This window comes from Crassostrea angulata, chromosome 2, assembly GCF_025612915.1.
Source record: "Crassostrea angulata isolate pt1a10 chromosome 2, ASM2561291v2, whole genome shotgun sequence".
NCBI lineage: Eukaryota > Metazoa > Mollusca > Bivalvia > Ostreida > Ostreidae > Magallana > Magallana angulata.
In genome coordinates, this window is record NC_069112.1 from 81,625,166 (window position 1) to 81,638,763 (window position 13,598).

Sequence of the window (13,598 nt, forward strand, 5' to 3'; positions counted from 1 at the left end):
CGTGTTTACAGAGGTACATCACCGTGTTTACAGAGGGTACATCAGCGTGATTACAGAGGTTGTCCCTGATATGCCCTTGGTCTGTACATCGCCATGATTACAGAGGGTACATTACCGTGATTACAGATGGTACATCACCGTGATTACAGATGGTACATCACCGTGATTACAGAGGGACTATCACCGTGATTACAGAGAGTATATCACCATGATTACAGAGGGACCACCACCGTGATTACAGAGGGTACATCACCGTGATTACAGAGGGTACATCACTATGGTTACAGAGGGGCCATCAACGTGATTAAAGAGGGTACATCGCAGTGTTTACAGAGGGACCATTACCATCACCGTGATTACAGAGGGTGCATCACCGTGGTTACAGAGGGATCATCAACGTGATTACAGAGGGTACTCACGGTGAGTACAGAGAGTGCATCACCTTGATTACAGAGGGTACACACCCTGCTAACAGAGATTGTCCTTGATATGCCTTTGTACTGTACATCGCCATGATTATAGAGGTTGTCCTTGATATGCCCTTGCTCTGTACATCGCAATAATTACAGAGGGTACATTACCGTAGTTACAGAGAGTGTATCACTGTCATTACAGAGGGTACATCACCGTGAGGGTAAATTACCGTGGTTTCAGAGGGTATATCACCGTGTTTAAGGAGGGTATATCTACGTGTTTACATATGATACATCACTTAGATTACAAAGGAACCATCACCATGATTACAGAGGGACCATCATCGTAATTACAAAAAGACAATCACCGTGATTACACAGGATACATCACCGTGTTTACAGAAGGTAAATCACCTTGGTTACAGAGGGACCATCAACGTGATTACAGAGGGTCCCCACCATGATTACAGAGAGTACATCACCATGATTAAAAAGGTTGTCCTTCTACGACCTTGATCTGTACATCGCGATGCTTTCAGAGGTTGTCCTTAAAATGCCCTTGCTCTTTTTTATATACTGCATGTACACGTAATTGTTAGTTTAAACATCCTTAAAAGGCGTAAAAGAGTTCTGTTTGTTGATTTTTTTTTAAACAAGAAACGCAGTGATTTAGTTAGTAGTGATTTAAATGGGTCAATAGACACAGGGATATTTATTTAACCCAAAGCCAGAGGTTTTTTTTATGATCATTGTAGACATTTAATTCAAAAGGTCTGTATTTGGTTAGAACTATACACCTGTTAAATAAAATTAATCATACTCGGTAGATGGTAAATATGTGTTCATATTTTCACCCATTAATGATGATTTTCCTTGTTTCATAAGGAAGTTTATTGTAATAAATCTGTAGAAACTGAAAGGACTTAAGTTTTCACGCCCAGTTTTATCGATTGATCAAAACCTTCAGCAATCAAGCAACAATCTTGTAAGACGTAAATATTAAAAAAAAGTTCTTTGTTTTTCTAATGATTCTGTGTGGTTTCATATAAAGTACTAAAAAAGCATTTTATTGTTTAAATAATATTCGAATAATAATAATCAACGGGACGTGAAAATATTAACTTTCAATCAGTCAACAAAATAAATACCAGATCAATAGAAAGGTAAGCTTTTCATTGAAATTTAATGTAAATGTTTAAAACTCTCCAGGTAAAATATAAAACAACATTATAAAACATAATATTTGCAAACTTGTTTGTTTAAAAAAAAACAGAAAAAAAAAAACGTTGTACAATGTAATCCACTTAAAATTACAACATAGTAAAACGTTTTTGAAAAGAACTAATTTTTCATTCCATTAAATATCTATACACAAGTTATGTCAGATGCAAAAATTGTATGATGCATCCTAAACGGCGGACGGAGTTTCTCAGACACAGGTAATGTCAGGCATGTACATGTTTTTGAACACAGAAAATGGCAGACATGTATATGTTTCTTGAACGCATGTAATGGTGGACTCGTACACGTTTCTATAACACAGGTAATGACGGACATGTACAAGTTTCTTGAACACAGGTTTTGGCGTACACATACAAGTTTCTTGAACAAAGGTAATGGCGTACACATACATGTTTCTTGAACAAAGGTATTTGCTAACACGTAGACGTTTCTTGAACACAGGTAATGGCGGAAACAAGACGTTTTTTGAACACAGGTAATGACAGACACGTAGAAGTTTCTTGAACACAGGTTAATGGCGGACACGTACACGTTTCTTGAACACAGTAATGACGGACACGTACAAGTTTCATTACCACATGTCATGTCAGACACATAAAAGATAACAGTCAAATGCACTACCGGTTGTCTTATGCTGAACAAATAGGAATAGCAAATGACGATACACTAATCCAGGTCTGCTTCAGCTATCGAAAGGTTTGAATCCGTCTTATCTCTGAAATAAATTAAGTTTTCATTAGATCTAACAAATAAAATATCAATATAACAAAAATTGCATTTTAGATAATCAAAAAAGTAATTGCTAGTTATATTCTTTTATTTACATATAAAGTTTACATTTTAATAATGCATAGGTATGCATAAATAAATATTCTGCAGACTTTTAAACACATCATAAACGATGATTAAAATGTAAGCATTTCATTTCCAACAAAAAACTCAAAAATTGTTCCGAACTATTTTATTAAAGTATACGTACACACAAGTGTGATATTACTTCACCTATTACAAAATAAATGTGCATGAAATGTTATTATTTTCATTTATGCACAAATCTGTTCAGTGAAAAATAAACCAACCTACACCGTGATGAGATTTGAGGCTCACGTAGTCAAGCCTTGTTTTAGATCGATCTGTAAAGAAAATTATCTATAGTACATGTATATCATCTGTCACTTTGTCTCTTTATATTCAATACTCATCTATTTTTGCATGGTATACATGTTTCTGTTGCTTAATCATACTACGGCTACATACATACAACAAGAATAGTATGGCGTAGTATACTATTAAGGGAATCAACAGTGTCCTATATGGATAGGTAACCTCTCCATAGAATGTCGCTACTCATGTAGGTCATTTATTCCTTTTTTCTGTAACACAATTATCAAAAAAAAAATACTAAATATATGCAATATTTAAACTTTGCAAATTAAAAATGCTTGCAAATATGTATAAAATACATTATAATTTGTGAAATACATGTAAAAAAAACAGTTTGGTATTGAAGGCGATATATTTACCTGCTAAAATGTACTCACGTTTTAAACTAAACTCCGTTGAGCAGGGGTTGTTAAACTGGTCTATTAGAAATAAATACAAATATAAAAAGTAGAAAAAACCCTGAAGTTATACAAAAAACAAACAATGGCGTAGGTAATACATGATAACAAATTATTATAAGCAAACAGTGTTCTTAAAACAAGCAAAATTAAAAAAAATATCATTCTTACAAATAATCTAACACATATATTCTGCACCATCGAAGCATGATGACCTGGCTCTACGTCTGTTAACCGTTAAAGTGTTTAACTTAACTTATGGGCACGCCACATTTAAACTCAAGATTTTAAGGTTTAGTGAACATATGTTTCAAAAAAATATAATTATTGTTTTATTTCTTGAAGAAAATAATTATATAGCATATTGCTTTAGAAACTAAAACATCGGGCTTATATTTTATTATAACTTTTTTAATGAGTGTTCCAACGGTTAATGTCCCTGAATATAGGAGATATTAATCTTCAAATTAATTTACATTTTTTGTTTTTCTTTTTGTTGTTTTTTTTTTTTCAAACCATTATCACAATCATTTTTTTCAAGATTTGAACAGCAATTCAAATGTCTGAAAATTCGTAAAAGAGAAAAAAAATTATTTTAAAATTATTAGGAACACTTAAGGTTTAACAATCACGATACAGATTTAATTCTTCAACATTGACCAAGTTTCTTAAATAGATAATTGCAAGCTGAATAGTTACATATATTAAAACTGTAGGATTTTTAAATTTGAGAGATGAAACATTTACTTTAGAACTAAATACGAATAATTCAGAAAAAATGGTCTTGGTTCATATATTCCACAGACAAAGTTTCAACACTTACCCATGATGCATCGCGTGTATTATTTCCTGTTGTTTCATACATACCAGAACTCTCCATAAAATAACGCGATGTCGCACATAAAAATGCGCATGCAATGCGCATACATATAAGTTTCAAAATTATAAATGGTTATTCGAATTTTTCGTCTAATATTCGTTTTCATATTTTTGAAAAAGCTGCTGCAGATGTATACACCTACTTAATATTTCAAGGTCATGTAATGCATCATACATAAAAATAAAAACTCCACCACACTGGCATTGTTTTATTATAACATTTTAGCCCGATAAATATTTATTTTCACGCAAATTCAGAGTGTGTTCCTTGAATGTTATATGATTATAATAATGTATCGTTTGTAATTTGTTAGTCTGTTTGTGTTTGTCTCCCTTGTAAAATAAAATAAAATGTAAACACTTACCTAAGAACATATTATTGGCTTCTGATGTACTCAATTCACTAACGTCTAGGTACAGTTGTTTTTAATTTAACCATTAGCATTTTTAAACAATATAAATAACCTATTAAAGTTTGTCCCCCCCAAAAATTAATAAAAAAATAACAAATAATACAATAAAAAAACAAATCTTAGTTTTTTCGTCTTCTATGAAATTCATGTTTTCCTATCTGTTAAAAAAAATAATGGATGATATTCTTTTTTTCCAATCTCAAAATTAAATGAAAATATGTATGTATGTAAGATTCCTACTTTTTTGACAGAAGTATCCTATCCAGCCAGGACGGCAGCCATAATCACATGAACCACTGACATCGTTACATCCATCACATGTGTAACTGTTGATACATGTCTCCGAACAGTCTTCTCCAAAATATCCAACGGGGCAAGCTGACATGGACAGAATTTATAATATCAGTACCTACTATATCATTTTAATTACATGTAAAATACAGGTTTTATATATCTATTTTTTCTATGCTATATTTAATACATATCTACTCACGAGTTTTACACAAGTCTCCTTGATAGACAGCATCACATCCAGTCAAACACGTCCCATTAATATTGGAACAATGGTCCACGTCACGACAATGTCCACATGTTTCATTGCATTCAGAACCATACGACCCTCTGTCACATGCTGCAAAAAGCATTCAATCTCAAAAGGTTTATGGGTTAAGAATTGCTATTCAATTTAAATGTTTTAAAATCATAAAAGCATATTTGCTTTCCAAACACAGTAAAAAAAAAAACAAACAAACAAACGTCTTCTTCTTTAGTTCGATAAAACAGCAGTAATATGTATTCAGAAAATTTATAGTGTTGATCTAGAAATCAGATTACACGGCAACATTATTATTATTATGTTAAGGTAATGACAGCTATGTTTTTCTTTATTTAAATGTATATCATACGACAAAACACGTACATGTTTTACAAAAGTCTCCTTGATAACCAGGGTCACATCCCGTCAGACACCATCCATTGATGTTGGAACACTGGCTTACGTCACGACAATGTCCACATGTTTCTTTGCAGGAGTAGCCATACGACCCTCTGTCACAAGCTAAACAATCAATTCAGTTTAATATGTAAAAATAATTGTATTAAAACAGTTTTTCTAATGTGAAGTTAAAGAGTTTTTAAACTTATAAACATATCATTTGATACAACTTCGTGTGGTTAATTTATTAGAACAATAATCTCATCCAAATAGCTAGGACATGTCAAATTGACAGAATCATTTAATCCATCCATTTTTTAAAATGAGGCACCCGTTCCCTTTTTCTGGACACAAAAATATAGTTGCATGAAATGGAAATAACCAAAACAAAACCTTTCACTTTAGCTTTAATTATTAAAGGAATTATACAAAAACAGCTGGTATGTTATGCACAGTTTTCTTTCAAAAGTGTTGAAAGGTATAGGTCGTGAGTTTAAAAGCTCTATGTAAAAAAATCGACATGATAATTCTTATGTGATTTCAATATCATTCTGATATGAAAAGCACTTAATATGAGTTTGATATGTGGCGAGATCGCCTATGAAGTTGACAAAAGTGCATCTTATGTGCAGTTCCTGCTACGCTCTCCCTATCAGTCTACTACTCTTTAAAACACATTTGTTTACTACATGTGTTTATCTATCCTAACACGTACTAGTTTTACACAAGTCTCCTTTAAAACCAGCATCACACCCAGTTAAGCAAGTCCCATTGTTGATGGAGCACTTGTTTACGTCACGACAATGTCCACATGTTTCCTTGCATTCAGAACCATACGACCCTTTGTCACATGCTGCGAAGAAAACATTCAATTTCAAAAGGTTAATGTGCTAAGAATTGCTATTTAATTTTAATGTTTTAAAATCAATTGTAGATAAGCATATTAAGACAGCAGATTGTTTGCTTTCCTAACACAGTAAAAAAAACCATCAAACAAACGTCTTCTCCATTAGCTCGATAGAACAGCAGTAATATGTATTCAGAAAATTTATAGTGTTGATCTAGAAATCAGATTACACGGCAACATTATTATTATTATGATAAAGTTATGGTAGCTATATTGTTCTTTATTGAAATGTATATCATCCGACAAAACACTTACATGTTTTACACAGGTCTCCTTGATAACCAGGGTCACATCCCGTCAGACACCATCCATTGATGTTGGAACACTGGCTTACGTCACGACAATGTCCACATGTTTCTTTGCAGGAGTAGCCATACGACCCTCTGTCACAAGCTAAACAATCAATTCAGTTTAATATGTAAAAATAATTATATTAATACAGTTTTTCTAATGTGAAGTTAAATAGTTTTTAAACTTATAAACATATCATTTGATACAACTTTGTGTGGTTAATTTATTAGAACAATAATCTCATCCAAATAGCTAGGACATGTCAAATTGACAGAATCATTTAATCCATCCATTTTTCAAAATGAGGCACCCGGTCTCTTTTTCTGGACACAAAAAGATAGTTGCATGAAATGGAAATAACTAAAAAAAAAAAAAACTTTCACTTTAGCTTTAGTTATTAAAGGAATTATGCAAAAACAGCTGGTATGTTATGCACAGTTTTCTTTCAAAAGTGTTGAAAGGTGTAGGTCGTGAGTTTAATAGCTCTATGTAAAAATAATCGACATGATAATTCTTATGTGATTTCAATATCATTCTGATATGAAAAGCACTTAATATGAGTTTGATATGTGGCGAGATCGCCTATGAAGTTGAAAATAGTGCATCTTATGTGCAGTTCCTGCTACGCTCTCCCTATCAGTCTACGACTCCTTAAAACACATTTGTTTACCTAATGTGTTTATCTATCCTAACACTTACTAGTTTTACACAAGTCTCCTTTAAAACCAGCATCACACCCAGTTAAGCAAGTCCCATTGTTGATGGAGCACTTGTTTACGTCACGACAATGTCCACATGTTTCCTTGCATTCAGAACCATACGACCCTTTGTCACATGCTGCAAAGAAAACATTCAATCTCAAAAGGTTAATTTAATTTAATGCTATTTAATTTTAATGTTTTAAAATCAATTGTACGCAAGCATATTTAGACAGCAGATTGTTTGCTTCCCAAACACAGTAAAATAAAACAAACAAACAAACAAACAAACAAGCAAACGTCTTCTTCATTAGTTCGATAGAACAGCAGTGTGATGTATTCAGAAAATGTATAGAGTTGATCTAGAAATCAGATTACACGGTAACATTAATATCATTATTATGATAAAGTAATGATAACTATATTTTTCTTAATTTAAATATATTTCATCCGACAAAACACTTACATGTTTTACACAAGTCTCCTTGATAACCAGGGTCACATCCCGTCAGACACCATCCATTGATGTTGGAACACTGGCTTACGTCACGACAATGTCCACATGTTTCGTTGCAGGCGTAGCCATACGACCCTCTGTCACAAGCTATACAATCAATTCAGTTTAATATATAAAAATAAATGTATTATTATAGTTTGTCTAATGTGAAGTTAAAGAGTTTTTAAACTTATAAACATATCATTTTATACAACTTTGTGTGGTTAATTTATTAGAACAATAATCTCATCCAAATAGCTAGGACATGTCAAATTGACAGAATCATTTAATCAATTCATTTTTAAAAATGAGGCACCCGGTCCCTTTTTCTGGACACAAAAAGATAGTTGCATGAAATGGAAATAACCAAGACAAAACCTTTCACTTTAGCTTTAATTATTAAAGGAATTATACAAAAACAGCTGGTATGTTATGCACAGTTTTCTTTCAAAAGTGTTGAAAGGTATAGGTCGTGAGTTTAATAGCTCTATGTATATAAATCGACATGATAGTTCTTATGTGATTTCAATATCATTCTAATATGAAAAGCACTTACTATGAGTTTGATATGTGGCGAGATCGCCTATGAAGTTGACAATAGTGCATCTTATGTGCAGTTCCTGCTACGCTCTCCCTATCAGTCTACAACTCCTTAAAACACATTTGTTTACTTAATGTGTTTATCTATCTTCACACTTACTAGTTTTACACAGGTCTCCTTTAAAACCAGCATCACACCCAGTTAAGCAAGTCCCATTGTTGATGGAACACTTGTTTACGTCACGACAATGTCCACATATTTCATTGCATTCAGAACCATACGACCCTTTGTCACATGCTGCGAAGAAAACATTCAATCTCAAAAGGTTAATTTAATTTAGTGCTATTTAATTTTAATGTTTTAAAATCAATTCTACATAAGCGTATTAAGACAGCAGATTGTTTGCTTTGCAAACACAGTAAAAAACAATAAAACAAACGTCTACTCCATTAGTTCGATAGAACAGCAGTAATATGTATTCAGAAAATGTATAGTGTTGATCTAGAAATAAGGTTACACGGTTACACTGATATCATTATTATGATAAAGTAATGATAGCTATATTTTTCTTTATTTGAATGTATATCATACGACAAAACACTTACATGTTTTACACAAGTCTCCTTGATAACCAGGGTCACATCCAGTCAGACACGATCCATTGATGTTGGAGCACTTGTTTACGTCACGACAATGTCCACATATTTCTTTGCCATACGACCCTCTGTCACAAGCTATACAATCAATTCAGTTTAATATGTAAAAAAAAATTGTATTAATACAGTTTTTCTAATGTGAAGTGAAAGAGTTTTTAAACTTATAAACATATCATTTTATACAACTTCGTGTGGTTAATTAGAACAATAATCTCATCCAAATAGCTAGGACATGTCAAATTGACAGAATCATTTAATCAATTCATTTTTAAAAATGAGGCACCCGGTCCCTTTTTCTGGACACATAAATATAGTTGCATGAAATGGAAATAACCAAAACAAAACCTTTCACTTTAGCTTTAGTTATTAAAGGAATTATACAAAAACAGCTGGTATGTTATGCACAGTTGTCTTTGAAAAGTTTTGAAAGGTGTAGGTCGTGAGTTTAATAGCTCTATGTAAAAAAATCGCTCTCCTTATCAGTCCACTACTCATTAAAACAGCTTTGTTTACTTAATGTGTTTATCTATCCTCACACTTACTAGTTCTACACAAATCTCCTTTAAAACCAGCTTTACACCCAGGAACATGATCGACCTGACCTTTTTTTTATTTTAAAAATTTACTGTATTCTAACACAGACTGTAAAAACAAACACGTACATGTAACTAGGCATGTGTTTCATCATGGTAATTTCATAATGCATATGCATTGGGTACCAATTATCTATGTTGATATGGTTTATGTTAAACTTTTATGTATCAATGAGTGAGGACACGATTGGGGAAAAACACAATCATCATATTTCAATGGCATCATTGTCAGATTTTATCCACGATTAAATTGTTTGAAATAATGGTAATTGTAGCATGAAAATAAACACACTAATATTGATCAAAAACACAGTATACAGATCACATTCTAAATTTACTAAATTTTAAAGATGTTGGCAGAACCACCGTATACTATGTTTTAATTATACATATTGAATTGAAGATAAGGTACACTCACCATACACCTCCACTTCACAGAGGGCACTGGCAACATCATCAGAGTAACCTCTAGGGTAGGTAACTCCTGGTAGTCTCTCGTTGTAATATATGACGTACTGTCCATATACAGGACAGGTGGTGGTGAAGACAGCAGGTATGGTTTCTAGTGTAAAGTTGTCGTCCTTGTAACACAGTGTTCCCTGTAGTCTGTCTGTTGTATTGGAGACGTACACCGAGAATCCAAGGAAAAACTCAGTGAGCCAATTAGAAGAACCTGTATCGTAATAATAAGAAAATTAATAGGAAGGCCATAAGTAGTTAGTTAGATAAAAATAGAGAACCGATAAATGATTCTCAACATGTAATGGTCAACAAATATATATGGATGACACTAAATGTATTAACGCACAAATGAAGCGGGCATGTATACATAATTCATGTCAAATATATAGTGGTGATGTCAGTATATAGTAGATAACAATGATTTACAACAGTGCATATCTATGTAGATAAGTATTTTGTTAAAGGGCCGACAATGAAACAAAAATAGACCGTATATACAAACAAAAAAGTTTCGTTAGTGTATTCATGCCAATAATACATAAGTTCACTTGTTGCCCCTACACCCTACTGTAGAAGGGATTCACCTGATAGTTCTGTCTAGTTGAAAAGTGTGCTGTCGCCTAAACTTATGGCAGCGTTAGTGAATACCTGAACGTTTGAAAGTGTGTGAGCGGGGGGGGGGGGGGGGTGATAGAGTTCCTTTCACTCGTATTGAGTTGTCGTCAGATCCTGGATATGGAGTGGACAGACACAGTTTCTATTTTTTTTTGGTGTACAGGGAACGGAGGATTCTCGAAAAAAACAACAACCCACATCTCAGATGAAAATGCATAACTCAACTTAAGGTTTCTTTATCGTGCCAACACCGACTGCGACGCTTGGCTTTCTGTAATGACACACAGTATGTAATACTTTGTGCAACCATTTTTTTTTTTTTTTTAATAATCTCAAATCTCTCTTTTAATTAAAAAGCAATATTACAAAGTTTCTGTTATAAACGTTGTGATTAAACGATATCTTCATAACTGTTTTACTATCTGAATTTTTATTTATATTTTTTTTTAAATTGTGTCCATAAGTTGATAGTGGTTTAACACCACATACATTATTTGCAAATAAATTGTTGCAAGGAACAAAACACTGGTAAACGTGTTGCTTTGTTTTGGACTCTGAAAAAAAAAATCGGAAATAGTCCCCTTCTCAGTCTCATCATAAATAAAAAGAACGGAATTTATGATTACATGAGATGATAAAAAAAATAGGACTTTATCCCATTGATATATTATACCTGCCCCATAAACAGTTTCATAACAAATAATACCAACAACGGAATCTAGGTTTAACAGAACCTTATCAATAACGAGAATCAGTAAATATGACTATACCCCATGGTTTATTGTCCGTCCTGAAGTAGATGGTGATGTGGTTGATGCTGTGGATGGTGGTCAGGTTCACCCACCAGGTGGCGGTTTGTCCATTATATGATTCAGCACATTGACCTCCCCATGCACTCAGGTCTGATTTACGTCCGTCTACAGCGTTACTGGGGTCATATGTGTCACCTGGTCCAGGGTACTGTTGGTACGCTGGTTTGTTGAGAGCCACATTAACTGTGAAGATAAACATATATTCTAACAACGTTACAATCGTGATGATGTCAACTCGTGGTTCTAGTATTTTATAAGTCATGGATGCATGTGTTTAACATCCAAATGCAGTTGTTAAAACGATTTGAAAGTATCAATTTTATCTAGCAAAACCTATAAATATATAAAATTCAAATGTAGTTCAATCGATGAAAGAACCTGAGTAACTTATATTATAAATATTATAAATAAAAATTTCATTTCTAATAGAATAATATGAAGTTTAAAAAACAGATACTCCTATGGATATATTAATGCTACATGAGTTTGTTTGAATGTAAATTGTGTATACTGTTTATATATCTATATTTTATACAATGAACTATTTGTGTCTCAGGATTGACCCCCCCCCCCCCCCCCCCCCCGGAAGACACTTGACTATCGAACACATACACGAAATGAAATGCAGTCGATTAAACGCTTTAAAAAAAATTCTAATAAGTCTGTATATAATTCCAATGTAGTACAATCAGGGAAAGTACTTGCACATAAAACATAAAAGTTGCAGCATTGTCATGAATCATGGTAGGTGCCAGCACGATAAAGAACCCTTACTTGTCATTGTTCCTAACTACCGAACCATTGACCTTTTTCCGGCATCAAGTGACATTAGAAACTTGATATTTCCTTTTTCAATATATTTCTTTGAAGAACGTTCAGTATATAGCCTTTAAAATATTTGTAGATATACTCTGTCCCGAGTTTTTGCTTCCACCACTTTTTGCTTATATATCAATAATAGTAAATACCTTTGTGCTCAAACTACGTTCATCCACTAATATAAAAAATGTCCAGATTATCTGTTTTGAAACGCCCCCTCTACCGCTTCAGGTTTCAATACACATCCCGAAATTGAAAGTCTACGGAGATTTTGCATTGCAGCAGCCATTAATAAGCCCGGGTGATAACGTTAAAAAATTGCGCGATGTATTCCGAGTGTATTCCGAATGTAGAAAAGATGTAAACATTCCCCATTATAAATCTCCGTTAGGAATCTGTTTTCGTTCCTGTGAATTTTTCTGAGTGGAAAGGGATAATTGTTCAATGAAGATATCTTGGATATATTCCCTTTTAACGATTTCAACTGTATTTCTTTCACAGGTATGTGTAATTTTATCAAAAATCATCAAAAAGCGATGGAAGCAATAACCTGGGACAGACTATAATATGTAAATACTCTTTGAGTGTGAGATTGGTATTATAATGTAGTACTGTTATTGTTATTTTAACAATAATTTCTGTGAAATTCAATAAAATGCCCTTACTTTTTACATTTTATTCTTTTAAATTATCAACTAATGGTTTGGTTAAGTCCATGAAAAGTATCCCTAAACAACCTCATTTGGAAAATATTATGATTTGTTAGAAATGTACTTAAAGTGGACTCACCGTACGCTTGGGATACTGTCAGCAGACATAACCACACAGCGAGGACATCGTGGGGTGACACAGAGTTTCCCGACAGGGACATCATGATGTTGTCAATCAGGTCAAACTATATAACTCTATGAGTATAGATGTGTATGCCTAACAAAAATAACGAAGCAAATGTAACGTATTCATTCGTCTGAGAAGACAGATGTAGACAGGCTGTTTATGTATTTGCTTAAAAGTTTAAGTAGAAGAGGTGTGTGTGTGTGGCGTAGTGAAGGCGGACCCTTAATCATCACGTGACGAGGAAGTAAAACAAGAGCGCGATGTTCAATGACTAGCTGTCGATCATTATTACAACAGAGATAATGTTATAGCAATCGAATTGAATATCATATTTTGATATAATACACACATGTTTGATGTAGTCGAGTTATTGCACACGTACGTTACTCGGTTGATGGCTGAGTAAGTACTATGTTAACATGGCTGAA

The 13,598-nt window shown here is 33.2% G+C and overlaps 1 protein-coding gene across 2 annotated transcripts; it reads right to left on the reverse strand.

Annotated features, from left to right (window-relative positions):
- Positions 1 to 1,571: 1,571 nt before the first annotated feature.
- Positions 1,572 to 13,308, reverse strand: LOC128171842 (multiple epidermal growth factor-like domains protein 10). 2 transcript variants are annotated; one of them, XM_052837615.1, is made up of 16 exons: positions 13,123 to 13,308; positions 11,473 to 11,697; positions 10,044 to 10,298; positions 8,982 to 9,110; positions 8,536 to 8,673; positions 7,806 to 7,943; positions 7,341 to 7,478; positions 6,606 to 6,743; positions 6,159 to 6,296; positions 5,429 to 5,566; positions 5,003 to 5,140; positions 4,750 to 4,887; positions 3,179 to 3,238; positions 2,913 to 3,028; positions 2,735 to 2,788; positions 1,572 to 2,370 (listed from the first exon to the last, which is right to left on the reverse strand). In XM_052837615.1, the coding sequence occupies exons 1-14, from the start codon at positions 13,205 to 13,207 to the stop codon at positions 3,012 to 3,014; spliced, it is 1,875 nt and encodes a 624-aa protein (XP_052693575.1). In that variant the 5' UTR covers positions 13,208 to 13,308; the 3' UTR covers positions 1,572 to 2,370; positions 2,735 to 2,788; positions 2,913 to 3,011. The 2 variants fall into 2 exon arrangements, with proteins under 2 accessions (XP_052693575.1, XP_052693576.1); XM_052837616.1 differs by lacking the exons at positions 8,536 to 8,673; positions 8,982 to 9,110.
- Between the last annotated feature and the right edge of the window lie 290 nt (positions 13,309 to 13,598).